Source organism: Saccopteryx leptura, chromosome 6, assembly GCF_036850995.1.
Source record: "Saccopteryx leptura isolate mSacLep1 chromosome 6, mSacLep1_pri_phased_curated, whole genome shotgun sequence".
In the NCBI taxonomy this organism is placed as follows: domain Eukaryota; kingdom Metazoa; phylum Chordata; class Mammalia; order Chiroptera; family Emballonuridae; genus Saccopteryx; species Saccopteryx leptura.
In genome coordinates, this window is record NC_089508.1 from 49,114,069 (window position 1) to 49,138,257 (window position 24,189).

At 38.4% G+C, this 24,189-nt stretch overlaps 1 protein-coding gene and 1 pseudogene across 1 annotated transcript in view; both read left to right on the top strand.

Moving 5' to 3' along the window:
* The window catches only part of SOS2 (SOS Ras/Rho guanine nucleotide exchange factor 2), a 111,505-nt gene that overhangs the window by 28,830 nt on the left and 58,486 nt on the right, over positions 1–24,189 (top strand). Inside the window, exons 2-6 of the mRNA XM_066344336.1 lie at positions 7,573–7,698; positions 11,496–11,627; positions 12,893–13,057; positions 18,884–19,087; positions 22,990–23,133. Of these exons, the coding sequence (XP_066200433.1) occupies positions 7,573–7,698; positions 11,496–11,627; positions 12,893–13,057; positions 18,884–19,087; positions 22,990–23,133 (771 nt within the window). The remainder of the gene's footprint in view (positions 1–7,572; positions 7,699–11,495; positions 11,628–12,892; positions 13,058–18,883; positions 19,088–22,989; positions 23,134–24,189) is intronic.
* On the top strand, positions 20,733–21,586 carry LOC136376561 (large ribosomal subunit protein eL6 pseudogene; annotated as a pseudogene).

Here is a 24,189-nt window from a genome sequence, read left to right on the forward strand (position 1 = left end):
CAAAGAATTGATGCCTATCTCTCTCCCTTATTGTCTGTCTGTCTGTCCCTATCTGTCCCTCTCTCTGACTCTGTAAAAAAAAAAAGTTACAATAGTATTTCTTTTAACAAATATTTACATGACACCTACTATATGCTAGGTACTGTGTTTTACCTTATTTTTCCTTATATATCCAGTTCATCTGAATTATTTTTTAGGACAGATTGTTAAGTTCTGACTTTAAGAAATTTAACAACATGCCCTGGCCAGGTAGATCAGTTGGTTAGAACGTCGTTCTGATATACCAGTGTTGGGGGTTCAATCCCCAATCAGAGCACATACAGGCATCAGGCATCAACCAGTGAATGTATAAATGAGTGGAACAACAAATCTATGTTTCTCTCTCTGTGTCCCCCTTCCTCTCTCTCTCTAAAAATTAATAAATAAATTTAAAAAGAAAAAGAACGTTAACAGGCTTCCAGCCAAGATGGTGGAGTAGATAAAGGGTATACTCACATCCTCCTGCAACCAGATCATAGTTACAGCTACAGAACAACCATCATTCAGAACTACCTGAAATCGTCTACGGCCATACCACCCTGAATGCGCCCGATCTCGTCAGAACTACCCGAAATCTAGTTGAATAGAAGTCCTGTAACTAAGGATATAAAGAAGGCAGGTGGAGACATGGAATGGGCTGTTCCAGTACCTACCTGTGTTTGTTAAAATTCAGGAGGGACATCTCTGCTGCAGAGGTCTCCTGAGGAACAAGGGTTCCCAACCACAGATGAGGGAGGCCCTCAACCTAGCCCAAAGTTCCAGTGCTGGTAAGAGAAGTCCCCATAACTTCTGACTGTGAAAACCAGCAGGGATTGTGGCTGAATGAGATGAAGGGCTGTTAGAATTCCAGGCGTTCCTTTTATGACTTACTTGGACTCTTGAAGCTCCAGTGCTGGGGCCATAGCTCGAAAGGCACCAGGGACATACAGAGTGAAACTGAATTGTCCAGCTTTGGCTTGAGAGTTGGAGGGGCAGCTTACTCCCAGACAGAAGTACTGGCAGAGGCCATTGTTCCTTTACTGAGCCCTACCCCCACAGAACCAGCAGATGGGTGCCATATCTGAGTCTCCTTCAACCTGACTAACACTGTTCACCTAGCCCTGGTGATTTCCTGAGATCCCACCCTACTCAACTTTCAGACCCACCCAAGCCATTTCTAGTGGCTTTTCCATACATATGTCCTGTCTTTTTTTAAAAATTGATTTTAGAGAGAAGGTAAGAGAGAGAAACATTGATTTGTTTTTCTACTTACGTATTTGTACATTCATTGGTTGACTCTTGTATTTGCCCTGACTGGGGATTGAACCTGCAACTTTGGTGTATGGAGACAATTCTCTAAACAACTGAGCAACCTAGCCAGGGCATAAATGGGCCTGTGTTGGCTTATACTTGGGCTTTCCTAAAATCTCCCAAAGGTTCACAAGTCCCAAACAAGCAGCATCCGGCCTCAAATTGCCCCATAACTCTTGCTAAGTTATGAGGTAATTAGTAGCAGCCAGTTCACAGGTTGGCTTCTCCTGGGCATCTCCAGTGCCCAGCACAAGTAGCAGCCACCTGCAGATCATGCCGGGTAGCCCCAGGAAGGGCACAGGCAGTGGCCAATCTTGCCCTGCACCTCCCGGGAGGACACAGAGCCAACACACCAGGTGGACGGTTTCAGACAACATTAGAGCACTACCCACCCACCTCCATGAGGGACATGCACAAGGGGCCAACTTATTGCTGAACCTGGTCTTGCTCCCTGGGTTTGGTCCTGCATAGCAGCTCCTTGGCTGTAGTTGCAGCCAGTCCTCACAGCCAGTTAGCGTGGAGGTAAATGCCTCCCATTGATGTAACAACAGCAATCAAGTTGGCTCAACTGCAACAGGAGGGTACACACAGCCCTCCAGCTTGAGTGACCAGGAGGCTACAACTAGGTCCTACAGGACACCTACTACATAAGGCCACTCTACCAAGACTGGGAGACAATAGCAGCTCTACTTGATACATAGAAACAAACATAGGGAGGCAGGCAAAATGAGAAAACAAACATGCCCCAAATTAAAAAACAACAAAACTCCAGGAAAAGAACTAAACAAAGTGGGGACAAGCAATCTTAACTGATGTAGAGATCAAAACAATGTTACAAGGATGCTCTATAAACTTAGGGGAAGAGTAGATAAACTTAGAACTTCAACAGAGAAATAGGAAACATAAAAAGAACCAGTTAGAAATGAAGAATATAATAACAAGTGGAGAATATAATACAGGGAATCAACAGTAGAGTAGATGAATCAGCAGTTTGGAAGATAAAGGAAGCAGAAAACAATCAGAACAGCAAAAAAGAAAAAAGAATTAAAAAAAAATGAGAATAGTTTAAGGACCCTCTGGGACAACTTCAAGCATACCAACATTTGCATCATGAGGGTGCTGGGAAGAGCAAAGAGAGAGCAAGGAACTATTGAATAAAAAACCTATTTTGAAAGACTGACCTGTGGTGGCGCAGTGGCTAAAGTGTTGACCTGGAATGCTAAGGTCCCTGGTTGAAGGCCTCAAGCTTGCCTGGTCAGGGCACATACAAGAAGCAATCAATGAACAACTAAAATGGAGCAACCACGATCTTGCACCATCTCTCTAAAATCAATAAAAATAAAATCTTAAAAAAGAAAAACCAGGCCCTGGCCGGTTGGCTCAGCGGTAGAGTGTCGGCCTGGCGTGCGGGGGACCAGGGTTCGATTCCCGGCCAGGGCACATAGGAGAAGCGCCCATTTGCTTCTCCACCCCTCCCCCTCTCCTTCCTCTCTGTCTCTTCTCTTCCCCTCCCGCAGCCAAGGCTCCATTGGAGCAAAGATGGCCCGGGCGCTGGGGATGGCTCCTTGGCCTCTGCCCCAGGCACTCGAGTGGCTCTGGTCGCGGCAGAGCGACCCCCCCCCCCCCCCCCGGAGGGGCAGAGCATCGCCCCCTGGTGGGCAGAGCATCACCCCTGGTGGGTGTGCCGGGTGGATCCCGGTCGGGCGCATGCGGGAGTCTGTCTGACTGTCTCTCCCCGTTTCCAGCTTCAGAAAAATACAAATAAATAAATAAATAAATAAATAATAAAAATAAAATAAAAAAATTTAAAAAAAAAAAAAAAAAAAAAAAGAAAAACCAGTGGTTTAAAAAAAAAACCCATTTGAAAGAACTTTTCTAACCTGGTGAAGGAAATAGATATATAAATCCAGGAAGCACAGTGTCCCAAACAAGATGAACCCAAAGAGTACCCACATCAAGACACATTATAATTTTATTTATTTGTTTATTTTTTAGTGAGAAGAAGGGAGGCAGAGACAGGTTCCTGCATTTGCCCCAACCAGGATCCACCTGGCAAGCCCACTAGGGGACGATGCTCTGCCCATCTGGGGCCCATGGTCCATTGCAACTGGATCCATTTTTAGCACTTGAGGTGGAGGCCATGCAGTCATCTTCAGTGCCTGGGGCCAACTCACTCCCATCAAGCTGTGGCTGCAGGAAGGGAGGAGAAGAGAGAGAGAAAGAGAGAGAAGTGAGAGGGGGAGGGGTAGAGAAGCAGGTGGGCGCTTCTCCTGTGTGCCCTGACAGGTAATCGAACCCGAGACTTTCACATGCCAGGCCCATGCTTTACCAGTGAGCCAACCGGCCAAGGCCAAGACACATCATAATTAAAATGCCAAAGATTAGAGACAAAGAAAGAATATTAAAAGCAGCAAGAGAAAAGCAATTACTTACTAAAGAGCTCCCATAAGACTATCAGTTGATTTCTCAACAGAAACTTTGCAGGCCAGAAGGGATTGTCACAAAATATTCAAAGTGACGAAAAGCAAAGATCTAAAACCAAGATTACTCTACCCAGCAAAGTTATCATTTAGAATCAAAGGGCAGGTAAAGAGCTTCCCAGACAAGAAAAAGCTAAAGGAGTTCATCATTATCAAACCAGTATTACAAGAAATATTAAAAGGTCTTTTTAAGAAGAAGAAAAATATTAAAAATATGAATAATAATTGGCAATGACTATCAACGGTTACTTTAAATATGAATTAAGTCCTTCAATCAGACATAGGGTGGCTGAAAGGATAACGAAACAAGACCCTTACATATGCTGCCTACAAGAGACTCACTTCAGATGGAAAGGCACACAGACTTGAAACATAAAGCAATGGGAAAAGATATTTCACGAAAATGGAATCAACCACTGGCGACAAAAGCTGGGATAGCAATATTATACCAGACAACATAGACTGTAAAACAAAGGCTATATTAAGAGACAGTGAAGGACCCAGCAATTCCACTTCTTGGTATTTATCTGAAGAAACCCAAAACATTAAATTGAAAAAACATATGCATCCATATGTTCATTGCAGTATTATGTACAAGATATGGAATCAACCTAAGTGTCCCTCAATAGAAGAGTAGATAAAAGAGGGGTGCATATATACAATGAAATATGACTTGGTCATTAAAAAAAAAGATCTTGCCATCTGAAACAATATAGATGGACCCAAAGAGTATTGTGCTGAGTGTAATAAGTCAGACAAAGAAAGACAAATGCCACATAATTTTATTTACATGTGGAATCTGAAGAACAAAATAAACCAGAAATAGACTCATTGATACAGAGAACGTTTTTTTTTAGCTACCAGAGGAGAGGGCAGTGGCAGGGTTGGGAGAGAAAGGTGAAGGATGTAAGAAGTACAAATTGGTAGTTACAGAATAGTCATGGGGATGTAAAGCACAGCATAGAAAATATAGTCAATAATATTGTAGTAAATACATATGGTGTCAAATGGGTACCAGATTTATCAAGGTCATTACTTTGTAAGTTATATAAATGTTTAATCACAGGATTTTACACCTGAAATTATAATATTGTATGTCAACTGTAATTGAAAATGAAAATTATTAAAAGGGAAAAAAAATTTAACAATGAAAAGGACTCAGCACAGCTATGTGGCGACAGTGAAGAAAGGGTGTATACCATTGTAAAAGAAAGTGGACTAGCATGTACTTTGTAGAGCAGCTCTATACTTTGTGAAATAGGAACTTCGTTGCTGGGATTTCTGATCTAGTATTCAGGGACTTTTAGTAGATATACACTGCTCACAAAAATTGGGGATATTTTAAAATGAATATGAAATGATAAAAGCATTTGATATTTTTATTAAACAAGAACTTAAGAAAACAAGTCAAAGAAAGTTGATTATGCAAATGAGATGCAAAACCAACTTTTATTTCATTGGTGAAAATGCACTATACAAAAAGCTTAAAGTACTGGAGTATCTGCACATTCCCTCATCTTGAAAGTGCATATCCTGCAATTTCCCAGCCCTTGCAATGCCCCTGCAACACCATTTGCCTGAATGTGAATCCTGGAGAGCCATAGGACATCTTGAAGCTGGTCAAACACAGACAACAGTGGCAACAGCACTTGGAACATCCCAAAACGTGATTAGCAGACTGTGAATCACTTTCAAGAGACGAGCACAGTACAAAGAAGACAAGGGCAGGGTCGTCCATCTGCCACAACAGCACGAGACCACTACTTGACCTTATTGGCAAGAAGGAACAGGTACAACAATGCAACAGAGCTGCAGGGACAGTTTCTTGCTGCTACTAGACGATGGATATGCACTCAGACCATATGAAATCAGCTCCATTGTGTTAGACTGCATGCCTGGCGGCCAGTGGTATGCATTCCATTATCTGCTGAACACCTTAGAACCTGTAGAAGGTGGGCTGATGAGCATCATCATTGGACCTGTGATGGTTCAGTCTGCAGCCTGACAATCAGCATGTCCTGATCTGGTGTGAATGAGGAACACAGGAGAATCCATGTTTCATGTGAAAAAGGGACTCCTTTGGTGGTGGAGGAATCATGGTGTGGGCTGGCGTCAGCATTGCTGGTCATACCGACTTCCACGTCATCAGAAACGGATCGCTGACTGTTGTCACATACGAGATGAGGTCCTGCACCCTATAGTGGTACCCTATGCTGGAGCAGTTGGAAACAGCTTTCTTTTCATGGACAATAATGCAAGGCCCCACTGTGCACATCTCGTCAACAACATGCTTCAGGAGGCAGGAATCAAACACGTGGACTGGCCTTCACATTCTCCAGACCTGAATCCCATTGAACATGCTTGGGATGCACTGGGAAGACGTCTGGCAAACCATCCAATGCCTCCCACGACACTTCTTGAGTGGGAAGTTGCCCTGGAGCAAGAGTGGCGGAATATCCCACAAGATCTGCTGGACAGTCTGATCCTGTCCATGCCCCATCGCTGTCAGTGTGGTTTGGCAGTCTTGAGTGACCATACACCCTACTGAACAGTCTATGTGTGGCACTCTCATCCATTTTGACATGCTTCTGTTCACCCTCACCAATGTGTCACTTGCTACTCAATCACAATAATTGAGTTTGCATCTCATTTGCATAATTGAACAGCATTCTTTGACTTGTCATTTGCTTTTCTGATGTTCTTGTTTAATAAAAAGAAACTAAATGCTTTTTTTTTTTTATCACTTCATATTCATTTTGAAATATCCTTTAATTTTTGCCCTGGCCGGTTGGCTCAGCGGTAGAGCATCGGCCTAGCGTGCGGAGGACCCAGGTTCGATTCCCGGCCAGGGCACATAGGAGAAGCGCCCATTTGCTTCTCCACCCCTCCGCCGCGCTTTCCTCTCTGTCTCTCTCTTCCCCTCCCGCAGCCAAGGCTCCATTGGAGCAACGATGGCCCGGGCGCTGGGGTTGGCTCTGTGGCCTCTGCCTCAGGCGCTAGAGTGGCTCTGGTCGCAATATGGCGACGCCCAGGATGGGCAGAGCATCGCCCCCTGGGGGGCAGAGCACCGCCCATGGTGGGCGTGCCGGGTGGATCCCGGTCGGGCGCATTCGGGAGTCTGTCTGACTGTCTCTCCCTGTTTCCAGCTTCAGAAAAATGAAAAAAAAAAAAAAAAAAAAAAAAAAAAAAGAAATATCCTTTAATTTTTGTGAACAGTGTATTAGTTAACTGTAGAGTACCTTGGCCTGACCTGTGGTGGCGCAGTGGATAAAGCGTCGACCTGGAAATGCTGAGGTCTCCAGTTCGAAACCCTGGGCTTGCCTGGTCAAGGCACATATGGGAGTTGATGCTTCCAGCTCCTCCCCCCTTCTCTCTCTCTGTCTCTCCTCTCTCTCTCTCTATCTCTCCCTCTCCTCTCTAAAATGAATAAATAAAAAAAAACAATTAAAAAAAAAAAAAAAAAAACTGTAGAGTACCTATGATTCCTCTGAAATTGTATAGAATATTTATATGTCTGTGCTTTTTTGGAGGTGAGAAGGAGAAGGGCCAATAGATTTTCATAAGATCCCAAAAAGTTTAAGAACCATTGCTCTGTGGGTTAAGAAAAGTTTACAAAGACCAACCAATACGGGTATTGTGGGTGTGTTGTATCTATGTTTGAATAACCAAGCTGGTAAATTATTAATTACATATAAGATTCTCTGATATTTATTCGATAAATGTTATTTTGCCTGTGTGTTAACTGAGAACTTTGTTTTTAAAGGTTCAGGAGCAAGTTCATCCCAATCTCTCAGCTAAGGAAGAATCTCTCTATTATATTGAAGAGCTAATTTTTCAACTGCTTAATAAATTATGCATGGCCCAACCAAGGACTGTTCAAGATGTGGAGGTAAAAACTATTTTGTTATTTCAAAACCTCATGGAACCAGGGTACAAATTAATTTTTAATCCAAATATATATCATTCTGAATTATTGTGGAAATTGATGCCAGTGAAATCATATGTGGTTTATGTGGTCAGTTCATTTTTGACAAACATATCAAGGCAATTCAGTGGGGAAAGGAAAGTTTTTCAGTGAAAAAATAAAAGATGCTAAAACAACTGGATAAAATTATGGGGCAAAAATTCTTGAAATCTATCTCATACACATTAATTCACGATTTATCATGATCTTAAATATAAAAGTTGAAACTAAAGTTTCTAAAAGAAAATGCAGGTTAAGCAAATATTTTTTACAGAGGACTCAAATTCATTTATTAAATCATAAAATTGAAGAAGAAAATAAAGGTATAAGTAATAGACGAGGAAAAGATGTTTGCAGTATGTAATCCTTACAAAGAATTTGTATCCAAAATGTTATGAACTACAAATGAATAAAAAAAGTCACCCTACTTTTACCCTAAACGAGCAAAAGTCTTAAACAGACATTTCATTAAAGATCTACTAATGGCTAATAAACACATGAAAAGGCACTCAAGCTCACACATCACCAGGGAAATGGAAATTAAAAACCACAGTGAGATACCATTTCATACCTACTGAAAGGGATAAAATTAAAGACTGATAACACCAAGTGTTGATGAGATATAGAGCAACTAGAACTGTTTACATTGGTAGTGGGAGTGGAAAATTATATAACCACTTTGGAAAATTGTTGGAAGTTGCTTATAAAATACATATATAACCTATGATCCACCAATTTTACTCCTAGGTATTTAACCACAGATAAATAAAAATATAGGCTTACAAAAAGACTTATGCATGAATATCCAAGCAGTTTATTCATAATAACCAAAAAATTGGAAACAACTCAAATTTTGATCAAGAAAAAGAGTGAACTATTGATAAATGCAGTAATGTAGCTATAATTCACAGACATTACATAGAGCAAAAAAAAAAGACAGACCCCAAAGAGTACACATTGTATGATACCATTCAGATGAAATTCAGAAACAGCTACAATCAATGGTGATGGAAATCAGTATGGTGGCTGGCTGCCTTTGAGGGATGGAGATATAGAACATAGTACATGTTCTATATCTTGATTAGGAAAGCATTTTTCAAAACTCATTGAATTGTATACTTCAGATCTGTGCATTTTACTACATATAAATATTGCCTCAGTAAAGGACTAGTATAAATCTTAAGGATATTTATTCATTGGTATATACCAGTGGTAGTCAACCTGGTCCCTACCGCCCACTAGTGGGCGTACCAGCTTTCATGGTGGGCAGTAGCGGAGCAACCAAAGTATAAATAAAAAGATAGATTTAACTATAGTAAGTTGTTTTATAAAGATTTATTCTGCCAAACAGCAAAAATCTGACATAAAGTACTTGGTAAGAAATTATTATTATATGCTTTAACTTGCTGTAACTCTGCTTTATAAATTTTATAAAGTAAAGTTACTTCCCTACTTTATAAATCACCATTACTGTGGAACTGGTGGGCGGTTAGAAAATTTTACTACTAACAGATACAAAAGTGGGTGGTAGGTATGAAAAGGTTGACTACCCCTGGTATACACATATACACTTAGTGCTAAAATACTATTTGGTTCAGTTACACAGGAGTATTTTTAGACTTTTAGAATCTATCAGTGCCTGTCCTGTGGTGGTGCAGTGGATCAAGTGTTGACCTGGAATGCTGAGGTTGCCGGTTTGAAACCCTGGGCTTGATCAGTCAAGGCACATGTGAGAAGTAACTATGAAGCAACTACAGCAACTAAGAAGCAATTAGGATTTGATGCGTCCTACTGCTCTTCTACTTTCTCCTCTCTCTAAAATAATCAATAAAACTTAAAAAAAAAGAGAGAGAATCTGTCAGTATAGCCTTCAGAAATTACTTTTGCGCTATGCTGTTTATATCACCTTTCCTTTGAAGATTGTTTCTGTAATAAGGCAATAGCTTTACAGAATGAGGAAAATCTTAATTCGGCATAAGTGAGCTATTAAGAATTTCAGGGATTCTGCCCTTGCCGGATAGCTCAGTTGGAGAGCATCATCTTAAAAAGCATAGAGGTGGTTGGTTCCTGGTCAGGGCACATCCAGGAATAGATTGATGTTCCTTCCTCTAAAATCAATAAAATAAACATTTAAAAAAATAAATAAAAATTAAAAAAGAATTTTGGGGATTCTGAGAATTAAAGCATTTGTTTCCCTATTTTCTGCTGTAAGAATTGGACATTAAATAAATATAATACAAGCATACTTTTCAGTAGTTAGGTATGCTAAAAGCTGAATATAATTTAAAAAATAAGAAATTCTGATAAATTGGAGTTTGATTTGATTATTATTACTTATTAGTAGTTCAGTTTAAGATTGATGAACCATAATAGTAACCTAAAAGGCCTGGATTTGTTTTGCCAAAAGGTGCATTTTTTTTTTTTTTGTATTTTTCTGAAGCTGGAAACGGGGAGAGACAGTCAGACAGACTCCCGCATGCGCCCGACCGGGTTCCACTCGGCACGCCCACCAGGGGCGATGCTCTGCCCACCAGGGGGCGATGCTCTGCCCCTCCGGGGCGTCGCTCTGCCGCGACCAGAGCCACTCTAGCGCCTGGGGCAGAGGCCAAGGAGCCATCCCCAGCGCCCGGGCCATCTTTGCTCCAGTGGAGCCTTGGCTGCGGGAGGGGAAGAGAAAGACAGAGAGGAAGGAGGGGGGGGTGGAGAAGCAAATGGGCTCTTTTCCTATGTGCCCTGGCCGGGAATCGAACCCGGGTCCCCCGCACGCCAGGCAGACGCTCTACCGCTGAACCAACCGGCCAGGGCCAAGGTGCATTTTTTTAAGTCATTCTAAGCTTTGTCACCCACTTGATCCTCTTAGAGGTACATAATCTCTCTCCTTTTATAAAAATTCTTCTCTATATTTGAAGCTAAGATTAGCAAAAGGAGGGTAACTGCATAATAAATTATTAATGAGTTAATTTTTGCTAGATAAACAATTTTAACCCTAGAAACCTTACTATAAAATCACTGATAGGGAATTTTATGGTAGCTTTAACCTGTCCTAATATTATTACTTTTTCTTTTTCTTTTATTTTAATTCAGTGAGAGAAGGAAGGCAGAGAGACAGACCCTGCATGTGCCCTGATCAGGATGCACCCAGCAAGCCTACCAGGGGGCAGTGTTCTGCCCATCTGGGGCATTGCTCTGTTGCTCAGCAACTGAGCTCTTCTTAGTGCCTGAAGCAGAGGACATGAAGCTATCCTCAGCATCTGGAGCCAACTAGCTCCAATTGAGCCATGGCAGCTGGTGGGGAACAGAGAGAGAGAGAGAGAGAGAGAGAGAGAGAGAAGTGAAAGAGAGAGAGAAGTGGAGGGGGAGGGGTGGAGAAGCAGATGGACACCTCTCCTTTGTGCTCTGACCAGGAATCAAACCTGAGACTTCCACATGCTGGGCCGACATTCTACCACTGAGCCAATAAGCCAGGGCCACTTTTTTTAGTTTTATTTTAATTATCCTTATATTTAAAGATTTCTCTTCATATTTTACCTTTATTTATCCATGGGAATTATGTGGAAAACTCTTGATAGTCCTGTTGATTTTTTAAAAATTTTTTTACCTATTAGAGGAATCAAAACATTATGTTACTATTATCTGCTACCATAAAAAATGGAGATAAAGTTGTATGAATTTTCTACTTATGAGCACTTCTATTCACAATAGTTCTGTTATGATCTGAACAGGAACGAGTTCAAAAGACCTTTCCTCATCCAATTGATAAATGGGCCATTGCTGATGCACAGTCTGCCATAGAGAAACGAAAACGAAGAAATCCACTCTTACTGCCTGTGGACAAAATCCATCCTTCACTGAAGGTAATTAACCCCCCCCTCCAAAAAAAAAAACGGTCAGGGATTTGTTTATAACAAACAGTACTTACATAGTATTGAGGTGTACACACACACACACACATACACACACACACACAGTATTTATGTAGCATGGTCTATGTTATTGTATGTGTATGTGTATATTTGTACTTAACACATACATATATATTTTTTAATGTGAATAAAATAAAAATAGGTATACTTTGATAAAATTAGGTTGTCTTTTTTTTTTAATTCAGTGAGAGGAGGGGAGGCAGAGACAGACTGCCGCATGCATCCCAACAGGGATCCACCTGGCAAGCCCACTAGGGGGTGATGCTCTGCCCATCTGGGGCTTTGGTCCATTGCTCAGCAGCCAGGCTTTTCTTAGCATCTGAGGCGGAGGCCATGGAGCCATCCTCAGCGCCCGGGGCCAACTCGCTCCAGTCGAACCATGGCTGCAGGAGGGGAAGAGATAGAGATAGAGAAAGAAGCAAGAGGGAGAGGGAGGGAGACGCAGATGAGTGCTGTGAACAGGAATTGAACCTGGGACATCCACATGCCAGGCTGACGCTCTACCACTGAGCCAACCAGCCAGGGCCAGGTTGCCTTTCAAATAAAATTAAAAGTTAATGATAAACAATAATGCATCTGTGGCATCTTCTGATGACTACTATCCCTGACTGATTTTCAGCTTTTTTTTTTATTAAGAGGATACATAATGTCAAAAATTGTGAGTTCAGAACTGTTTTTAAATTAATAGGTAGTTGTCACAGATATTTTTGTATAGATTGGAAAGTAGACTAGGGAATATTAGTCTGATAAAATACTTGCTATACATGGATTTGAATACCCCTTGGCAGCAATTTTAAGACTCTCACTTCCCCATACACACATCCTCTCCTCAGTGGAAAACATGATAATTTGGGGATAAGGGTTAAAGCAAGGTCCTTCAAAATAGCAGATACTGTCAAATGGGTTTTGAGTAATGTATTAAGAAGCTTTCAGTGAAGTCTAGCTCAAGATTTCTGTATATTAGAATGAACTATCTCATTTTGTTTGATACTAAAGGCATATTTGTTAAATGTCTTTAAAAAAAAGACTGTGGTACTGGGACCAACAACTCATTTTATATCTAATGGTATGTGTGAGTTTAGACATTTGGTTTATAGAAAGTTATTTATAAGTGAGAATGTTAAATGAAAATTTTAAGTGTTTAACTGGAACTTGATAGTACCATTTTTTAAAATTAAATTTTTTTTTTTCCACAGGAAGTTTTAGGGTACAAAGTAGACTACCATGTGTCTTTATATATCGTGGCTGTACTGGAGTATATCTCTGCTGATATTTTGAAATTGGCTGGTAATTATGTTTTCAATATTCGACATTATGAAATATCTGAACAGGACATTAAAGTATCAATGTGTGCAGATAAGGTGAGAGTTTAAAGGTATTTAAACTTTAATAATAATGACTGTTATTTCCTACCTCCTTCTTTTTTATGATTATATTACTGATTTTTATAATTCCTGTTTTGTTTTTGTTTTGTTTTGTTTTTGAGAGAGAGAGACAGGAAAGTGAGAGAGGGTGATTAGAGTTGCTTTCACTGTGTTGTTCATTGATTACTTCCAAGAGAGGGAGGAGAGAGAGAGTAAAAAGCATCAACTCGTAGTTGCTTTCACTTTAGTTGTACATTGAGCTTCTCCTGTGTGCCTTGACCAGGGCCATGCCATGCCAATGTCCTCTTGCTCAAGGCAGTGACTTGGGCTTTTCATGCCAGCGACCCTTGGGCTCAAGCTTGTGAGCTTTGGGATCTTGTGAACAATTCCCCTGCTCAGGCCAGCAACCCCACGCTGACGAGCTCGCACTCAGAGCCAGCAACTTTGGGGTTTCAAACTGGCAACTTCAGTGTTCCTGGTCAACGCTTTATCCACTGTGGAATATCAGTCAGGCATTTAATTCTTGGTTTTAGAAGACAGAAAAATGCTGTCTTTACAGAATAATCATGATATTTTCAGATTTTTTATCATGAGACTGGATGGGAATCTTTTTTTCCCCCCACAAGAATCTTTTGCCTATAGGAAAAACATGCAGAACCTCAAACCAGTTTAAGAGTAGCAGTCTGAGTTTCATATTTTTATTTATTTATTTATTGAAAGAGAATATATACAGAGTATTCAGATACTTTTAAGCATAAGAAGTAATTTTGAAAAACATACTTTGGTTTCATAGAATAGTTTAGTGGGACACAGGTGGAGAAAAAAAAACTTTGCAATGCCAGTTACTTTTTTTTTGATAATTTGTTATACGTACTTATCCTTTTCCATCCTGGCTGTAACCTACTGAGGAAAGAAATTGAGTATTTTTTCTCTCTTTGTTTTCACTCCTTTTCCACTTTCCTCCTTAACTTTTAAATCAGTATTTTTGAGTGTTTGTTATGGACCAGGCACTATTTTGTTGAGCATTGAAGATACAACTGTGAACAAGTCAGCAAACCATGTGTTAAAAGAAATTTTAGTGGGAAATAAAAATGTTGTGAACAAATAATTGCAGCATAATATAATTAGAATCATTAAATGTATAAGTCAGGGATCTAGGGGAGACCAGGAACACTTCACAAAGATGCCTAAAGTAGATCTCTAATGGTGAAGGACCCCTAGGAGTTGACATATGCCAGTGGTCTCTACTTTGTACACCAGAATTACTGGAAGGCTTTTGAAAGAATGCTGATGAGTCTCGCCTGCAAAAATTCTAATTTACTTAGCATGGGTTGGGCCTACAACCCAGCTTTTCAAACTTTTGGAAAGTGTCCCAGGTGATTCTGATAAGCAGTTATGATTGAGAGCCACTGTACTATGCCATAATGATTTTTTATTTAAATTTCATAGTAGAAATTATTTTTTATTACTACTTTGACTTTTAAAATTATGATTACATTTTTTAAACTTTGTTTTTATCTCAGACTTTTAATAAAATTGCCTGTGCCCTGAACCACTTGAGTTTAAGTTGCCAACATAGTTTAATGTCCTACAAACAAAAACATGGTCGTCCTACATAACCATAGTATGACAATCAAAATCCAGGAAATTTATGTTGATACATTATATCATCTAATTCTCAGATCCCATTCAAGTTTTGCCAGGTGTACCAGTGATGTCCTTTGTAACAAAATGATCCAGTCCAGAATCATGTATTGAGTTTAGTTGTGAATCTTTTTCTTTTTTCTTTCTTCAGTCTGAATCAGTTCATCGCTTTCCTTAACTTTTATTACCTTGTTGTATTACACTTGTTATTGTTTTAAATGTCCTTTATTTTTTGTTTTCTCTTGATTAGATTCAGTTTATGGATCTATGGCAGGGCTACCAGAGAAACGATGCTTTGTTCTTCTCATTGCATTTTTTCACATAGCACACAATTTCATTGTTTTTCATTATCAGGTGATAATCACTTTGATCACTTGATTAAGAGGTTGTCTGTCAGGCTTCTCTACTTTGAAGTACTCTTCTCCCTCTTGTAATTACAAGTAATTATTTGTGGAATATTTTAAGACTAAATACCTTGTTCCTCATTACATTTTAAATTTATTCATTTGTTTATTTTAATGTTGACTCATGGATTCTCATTCAGTGGTCCCTAATCCATTACTTCATTCTTTGGATACTCAAATTGTCCCAGATTTCGCCATTGGGAGCTCCTTCAAGTTGGCTTCTCTGTCCCTATCACTCTGAACACTCTCTTTTGAGACAAATCATTCGAGGTTCAACTTGTTACCTGCTACTTAAGCCTATAATTGGTTGTTATCTAAAATATCCTGGTTTTATTGGTCAGTGGTATTTAGAAACCAAGATCTGAGTGCTAGATGAGCTAATTGCTATTTGAGCATCATTGCTCTGGTCTCTTAGAGGCCAGAGTTATGATATATATACACACATATGTATGTGTGTATAGATATGTATTAGAAACCAACCTCTATATGTATGAGTATGTAGTGAGTATGTATGTACACTGCACATACACCTATATTTATTTCTTATGAGTTCACAGATCTCTCCAAACCAAATCCAGTATCACAGGTTTATTTTAGCCTCCTCTTCCTCATATTTGTAGTTCTCTTCTCTGATAGGAAGAAACCCTGGCTCCCATATTTCTTAATATATTTTCTTATTTGATCAATCCTGCTGTATAACCAATCTCCTGGCAGGCCTCTCTTTCCTTACTGATGTAGGTACCCTCTTTAATCCTATTTTGGTTTGGAAACCCCTCTTCCCTTTATATACATTCTCCTTACCCTCCTGCTCAAGCGCCAACAATCCGGTGTTGGGCTGTTGCTGTTTACCACCTTCTGTAGCTCCCTTCATCAAGCTGCCCTGTCATATGAAGTCTCTTTACCCCAACTGATCTCGAACATCCTCTGTCAGGTGTGCCCCGTCTCTATAGACAACCTCCTTACTCCACTCAGAGTCTGTTACCCTGAGCTGGGTCACCCCAGTTTTCCCCCACCTCTACCCTACAGTAGGGATTCTTACCTTTTGCTCCAGTCTCCTCTCCTCTGCTGATTAGCCTTGGACAGAATTGTTGAGGAACTATGGGAAGGAAAGACTTTATACATATTCGAGTTTCACCTTTTCCATGACTCTTTTTAAAGGCAGAAGCTATTCTAAACAATTACAGTTTCAGAATAACAAGAGGCCAAATCATCTCAGCAAACTGACAGATCATCACATAACTTCTGTTTGGGCACTAGGGAAGTCATTGCTTAATAACTCTTCATCCATTTTTATAAAATTCTAATTAGGTGAAGTGCCTTTCTCATACAAAGTTTAAATAGGCTTCTCTATTAACTCATTTATTAATTGTAATTCTTTCTCCTTAATTATATTAAATAAAATCAAACATTTTTTCAGAATAAGTTATTTGAAGCATTTTTTCATGTACTAGATCTTTACCATTTGAGACTTTAAAAAACAATCTTTGACCTGACCTATGGTGGTGCAGTGATCAAGTGTCAACCTGGAAAGCTGAGGTTGCCAGTTTGAAACTCTGCGCTTGCCTGGTCAAGGCACATGGGAGTTGATGCTTCCTGCTCCTCCTCCCTTCTCTCTCTCTCTCCTCTCTAAAATGGAAAAAAAGAATCTTCATGTGATATTTTTAAATCCCACTGTTATAGTGCTCTTATGCTATAATTTCTAAAACTAAAGACGACAATCTAGATTTGGTCTGATCAACACGGATTACAATGAAATGCCCTCCTTTATTCTGTTATTCTTTTATAATTCAGCATTTTTTTGGCATCCATATCACTCTGCTTACTTACTGAGTTTGCATATGTTTAAGCTCCCTAGGACTTTTCACATAAGGCACTGTTTATTATGTTAGGTCTTTGATTTCTTACAACTTGCTGATTTTTTTTCATGTAAGTTTGAACTCAAAGTTATTCCTAGAATATTTCATTCTGTTACTGACACTGTGCTCCAACATACCAAGATATTATTAAAAATCTAATTTTGTCATTCAGCATTTTCAGTATTCTACCCAGCTTTTCAAAATGTATTCAAATCTGAGAAAGTATTAGTTGGAATTATTAAAAATATTGTGAAAAACAGTAATAAGGAATGAGATTCTCACGTTATTAGAGGCATCCTTCTAAGAATAAATTACTTTAGTCAGCTACTATTTTGCTTCTTGTCTAACTTAGTGGTCAACAAACTATTTGTAAAGGACCAGAGGGTAAATATTTTAGGTTTTTTGGGCCATATAGTCTCTCTTGCAACTACTCTTTTTTTTTTTTTAAGAGAGAGAGAGACAGGAAGGGAGAGAGATGAGAAGAATCAACTTGTAGTTGTGACACTTTAATTGTTCATTAATTGCTTCTCATATGTGCTTTGCCCGGGTCCTCCAGTTGAGCCAGTGACCCCTTACTCAAGCCAGCAACCTTGGGCTTCAAGCCAGCGACCTTTGGGCTCAAGCCAATGACTGTGGGATCATGTCAATGATCCCGCATTCCAGCTAGTAAACCTGCACTCAAGCCAGTGACCTTGGGGGTTTTGAATCAGACTTCAACATCCCAGGTTGATGCTCTATCCATTGAGCCACCACCGATCAGGTGCATCATCTTTTCCTCTGTAACAGGAAAGCAGCCATAAACAAATGAGTGTGAGCTGTGTTCCAGTAAAACTATTGGAGTGGGTGCAATACGGCCTTTGGGCTATAGTTTGCCTGTTTTTTTCTACTGTCATTCCAAGTTTGTTACAAGAGGCTGATATATGCTTGGCTCTATTTTACTAATGTCTGGCACAGTTTCTGGTGATCAGTAAATCAGAACAATTTCAGAATGATGAATGAAGAATTATCTCCCAGGGTGTTGTCAGACTTTCTTCTTTGAAGTTGTTATACATTTTAGAGCTTCCTTTTTGGGATGTCTTTTTCTCCTGAACTTTAAGAAAGTAGTTTTCAGTCAGTCTTGAATATATAATTAAGTAGGTCCAATTTTTCTTTATTAGCTATTTTTAATTCTGTAAAGTATAGTCACCTTTTTCCTTTTGCTTTTGACTTACAACTAGTTTTTGCCTGTTGGTTAACTTAAGTTTATAGTAACTATCTTTACTATTTTCTGAAGGGGGAAATTATTGCTATAGCAATTTAAGCAGCTGTGAGCTACACAGTTTTAAAAAATGAATTTAATAGCAGTTGTTAATGTACATAGTAAATATGCTTCCGAAATTATCACACTTTTAATCTGTTGTGTACTTCTACTATAGTATCATTTCATTTTTTTCTCCTTTAAATTCATCTAAGTGCATACAATCATCCTTACAATGGGGCAGAGAACTACCATTTTGAATGTCTGCTATTTGCCAGACATAGTAACATGCATTTTATGTACATTAATTACCTCATTGAATTATTTCATCGGTTCCATTTTTTATATATAGGGAACCTGACTTTTAAAAGAATAATTATCTGTAATCACAGATGAGTAAGTAGTTGTACTAGGATTTTGGCTTGAATTGTTCTCTAAAGCTATGCTGTTTTCCTATTATGTGTGTGTGTGTGTGTGTATTTCATTATTAGGTTTATCTTATTTCCAGAAATATTTATTTTCTCCTTCAACTTTTCATATTTCTCTTTTTAATTTTCTCATATATATTAGCCTGTAATACAAACAGCTCTCATTGTTTAATCTAATGTTTTAGTTACAAGTACTTTGAGATGGTTTTATAAAATAAGGAAAATAAATTATGCATTATTGATTTATTTCTCAGGTTTTGATGGACATGTTTGACCAGGATGACATAGGTTTGGTTTCTCTCTGTGAAGATGAACCTAGTTCTTCAGGTGAATTAAACTACTATGACCTTGTCAGAACTGAAATTGCAGAAGAAAGACAGTATCTACGGGAACTAAATATGATCATAAAAGTGTTTCGAGAAGCCTTCCTTTCTGACAAAAAGCTGTTTAAACCTTCTGTAAGTACCTTTTTGGGTTTGAAATTCTGTGTACCCCAGAAGGAAATAGCAGCTTAAAGTCATAACTTTATATAGTTTATAAGTATATAAAACAAAAATATTCATTCTTTTAGTATTTGTGGGTTTTATTATACTAATGTAATAAGTTTGATGATGAAAATTATACACAAAATGAGAAAGGAGGATTATACTGAAATGAAATCTTTTTCTGCTATGCTGTGTCTAGGATTTATAGTTCTTCATTTGAAGATGGTGAAAAAAAGTATCGTCTAGAAAAGACATGATTTTTCCTGTCTTTTGGTAAATACTTTAAGGTAGTAGTTTAAAGTTTAGAAGTTTATTCAGACTATCACATAAATAAAGGCAGAGATGCTCTGTTGGCAGACAGGGTGGGAGTGGGGAGAGTAGGACTGGGATTCAGGGAGCTTTGTCCATCTTTTTATATATCTATAGCTTTGAAAGTCAACTCTAAAGAATCAGCTAGACAAATGCTCTTCTAAAAAGGGATTTTTCCTATATACTAACCCATGAAATATCAGAAAAAAAATGAACAAAACAATTCTGTCTGCAATTGCAATGAAAAGGATAAAATACCTAGGAATAAACTTAACAAAGGAAGTGAGGGACCCATGCACTGATAACTACAAGACACTGCTATAAGAAATTGAAGAAGACACAAGGAAATGGATAGATATTCTGTGTTCATGGGCTAGAAGAATCACCATAATTAAAATGGCCATATTACCTAAAGCAATATACAGATTTGATGCAATCCCCATCAAAATTCCAATAGCATTTTTAAGAGATAGAACAACAACAACAAAAGAAACCCATTAAATTTGTATGGAACTATGAAGGACCCTGAATAGCCCAAGCCATCCTGAGAAAAAAGGAACTAAGTCAGAAGTATTACGCTCCCTGACTTCAAATTATACTACAAAGCTATAATAATCAAAACAGTATGGTATTGCTTGACCTGTGGTGGCATAGTGGATAAAGCATTGACCTGGAACATTGAGGTCACCAATTTGAAACCCTGGGCTTGCCCAGTCAAGGCACATATGCGAGTTGATGCTTCCTAGTCCTTCCTCTCTTCTCCCTCTCTCTTTCTCTCTTTCTAAGAATGAATAAGTAAAATCTAAAACAACAACAACAAACCAGTATGGTATTAAATCAGAACCATACAGTGGAGAAAGGAAAACCTCCTTAATAAATGGTATTGGAAAATTGGAAAGCCACATGCAAAAGAATGAAGCTAGTCTGCTATTTGACAACATACACGAAAACTTAAAAATAGATTAAAGACTATATAAAGCCATGAAACAATAAAATACATAGAAGAAAATATAGGTGCTAAACTTTGGGACCTAGATTTCAGAGAAGCTTTTGTGAACTTGACCCCATAGACAAGGGAAATACAAGCAAAAATGAATGAATGAGAGAGTACATCAAAATATATAAAGATTCTGCATGGTAAAAGTAACTGTAAACAAGACAAAAAAGCAACCTACTGAATGGGAGATGTTTGTAAACAGTGCCTCTGAAAGGGGACTAATATCCAAAAACATATAAAGAAGTTATACAAATTACCAACAACAAACAATTTAAATAAAAAATGGGCAGAGCCTCTTTTCCATCTCGCGAAATGGTGAGTGAAAAAGCTGAGAAGCCAGATACTGAGGAAACGAAACCTGAAGCCAAGAAGGCTGATACTGGTGGCAAGGTTAAGAAAGGTAACTAACCTCAAGGCCAAGACACTTAAGGAGGGGAATCCCCACTGCAGCCAAAACCCAGTCCAAGTCAGAGGACTTGGCAGATATTCCTAATTGGCTGTATATTCCAAAAAGGCCATTTACAAGAGGAAGTAGCTAAATTCAGGATTGAAAAGAAAAAGGAGAAAGTTCTTGCTATTCTCACAAAACCAGTTGATAGCAACAAGAGTGATGGTACCCAAGTACTTAAACTTCTCAAAATGCCTGGATCTTATCCTACTGAAGATGTGCCTTAAAAGCTGTTGAACCACAGCAAGGCCACGAACCCTTCAGTCAGCTTGAGAAAAAAACCGCGAGCCATTATCACTTCCAGGACCATTCTGATCATCCTCACTAGGCACCACAGAGGCAAGAGGATGGCTTTTCAGAAGCACCTGAGCAGTGCCTTGCTACTTGTGACTAGACCTGTGTTCCTTGAGTTCCTCTTTATAGAACACCAGAAATTTGTCATTGCCATCTCCACCAAAATTGGTATCAGTGGTGTGAAAATACCCAAACATTTCATTGATGTTTACTTCAAGAAGAAGCTGTGCAAGCCCAGACACCAGGAGGTTGAGACCTTCGACACAAAGAAAAAGAAGTACGAGATTACAGAACAGTACAAGGTTGATCAGAAAGCTGTGGACTCGCAAATCCTGCCAAAAATAGAAAGCTGTTTGTCAGCTCCAGGACTGCCCATACTCTGGTGTTCACAAATCGGATTTATCCTCACAAACTGATGTTCTAAATTTCTTACAAAGAACCTAATTAAATACCTGATTTGTTTTAAAATATTAAATAATTACCGTATTTTTCGCTCCATAAGATGCACCTGACCATAAGACACACCTAGGGTCTTAAGGAGGAAATAAGAAAAAAAATATTCTGAGCCAAATGGTGTGTTAAAATATTTAATAAAATACCGTATTTTTTGCTTCATAAGATGCACAGGCTTTTCCCTCTCCACTTTGGGGTGTGTGTGCATCTTATGGAGCAAAAAATACAGTAATTAAAAATGGGCATAGGACTTGAACAGATATTTTTTCCCAAGAAGTCATACAAATGGCCAACAGATATATGAAAAGATGTTCAACTTCACTAGCTATTATGAGAAAGGCAAATCAAAACCACAATAAAATAGCACATCACACCTGCTAGAATGGCTATTATCAATAAGAAGAAGTAAATGTTGGGGAAGATGTGGAGAAAAAGCCCTCATACACTGCTGATGGGAATGCAAATTGGTAGTCACTATGAAAACAGTATGAAGGTTCCTCAAAAGACTAATAATAGAGCTATCATACTGTATGATCTAGCAACCCCTTTTCTGGGTTTCTACCCTCAAGATTTGAAACATTTATTTGTAAACGTATTTGTACCCTGGTGTTCATTGCAGCATTATTCACAGTAGCCAAGTCATGGAATCGACCGAAGTATCCTTTGCTGGATGATTAGATAAAGAAGATGTACATGTATATGTGGAATATTACTCAGCCACAAAAAAGAATGAAATCTTACCATTTACAACAATGTGGATGGACCTAGAAGCTATTATGCTAAGTGAAATAAGTCAGACAGGGAAAGACATACATTGTATGATTTTGCTTATATGTGGAATCTAGAGCACGAAGTGAAACAGAAACAAACATATAGATACAAAGAACAAATTGTATGGGAGGGGGTTGGGGAATGGGTGAAAAAGGTGAAAGGGATTAAGAAATACAGATTGCCAGTTATAAAAATAGTCATGGGAATATAAAGTACAGCGTAGGAATATAGTCAATAATATTGTAATAACTATGGTGTTGGATGGGTGCTAGACTTATGGGGTATGCCCCTCGTAAGGTATATAAATGTCTAATCACAGGGTTGTATACTTGAAACTAGTAAAATATTTTATGTCAACTGTAATTGAAAGATAGACTTTACAAAAACTAGCATCTATTTTCTAATAAGTTTATTATGTGTAATTCAAAAGGCTTTTAATTTCTTTATTTGTGACTGACTCTTGGTATGTTTTGGAATATACTACATGTCTTAGAATATATTAGTATGGGATTGGGTGAAAATACACCCTCAACACTTACATTACTTTATTATCTTTTAAATAAAATTCTCAACCTCACATCTTAACCTTTTTTTTTTCTTCAGGACATTGAAAAGATTTTCAGTAACATTTTAGATATACATGAGTTAACAGTAAAACTTTTAGGTTTGATTGAAGACACAGTTGAAATGACTGATGAAAGCAGTCCTCATCCCTTAGCTGGCAGCTGTTTTGAAGATTTGGCAGAAGTAAGTTTATGAAACTGTTATTCTCATTTAAGTCTTAAATGATGTATTAAGAAATTTAGTAAGATATTCTTTGTGAAAATTAGAAGACACTGCTAGCTACTATAAAAACTACTCAAGTTTAACCAGTAGCAAAGTACAGTTGCACTGTATTTATAATGATACTTTGTGATGTGTTTATGATAATACAGAAAAGTTGATAGAATAGTGAGTTTTAAGATTTTTTTTAATGGCAAGTGCATTTAAAGTAAAAGAAATTTTATTGGCAATAGCTGTTTAGGTTTTGTGGATTTTAGTCTTAATTTCCAAAAATTGAAAAGGAAGTTTGTATTTCAGTTTTGTTTCCAAAGTGAAAATAATTTTGTTGTCTTAAATAATTATAAAAGTAATGTAGCACATTGTAAAATAGTCACAGAAGCAAATATAAATAAAATGAAAATCACTCCATTCTGCAACACCCAGAGATAAGTTATCCTTATAACATACAATATTTTCTACACACACATACAAACCTATCCATACTTATAAAAATAGGATCTTTTGTTACTAGCTTTTTTTTCCCCAGTGAACATATCACAAACATTTCCCAGGTTAATAAATATACTTCAACACAATTTTTATTTTATTTTATTTTAAGCTTAGGAATGAGAGGGACAGACAGGAAGAGAAGTAGATGAGAAGCAGTAACTCATACTTGTGGCACGTTAGTTGTTCGTTGATTGCTTTCTCATATGTGCCTTGACTGGGATGGGGGGAGTTCCAGCTGAGCCAGTGATCCCTTGCTCAAACCAGCAACCTAGGGCTTCAAGCAAACAATCTTTGGACTCAAGCCATTGACCATGGGGCTTGAGCATGGGATGCTCAAACCAGCAGCCCCGCTGCTCAAGCTGGTCAACACAATTTTGAAAGTCCAAATACTACCATGTTGTTGTGGAGACACCATAACATTTAAACTATCCATTATTGTTAAGTATGTATGTTGTTTCTATTTTTTGTTATTGTCAGTAGTATTGCAACAAACATATTCATACTATGCCTTCATAGCCTAATAATTATTGT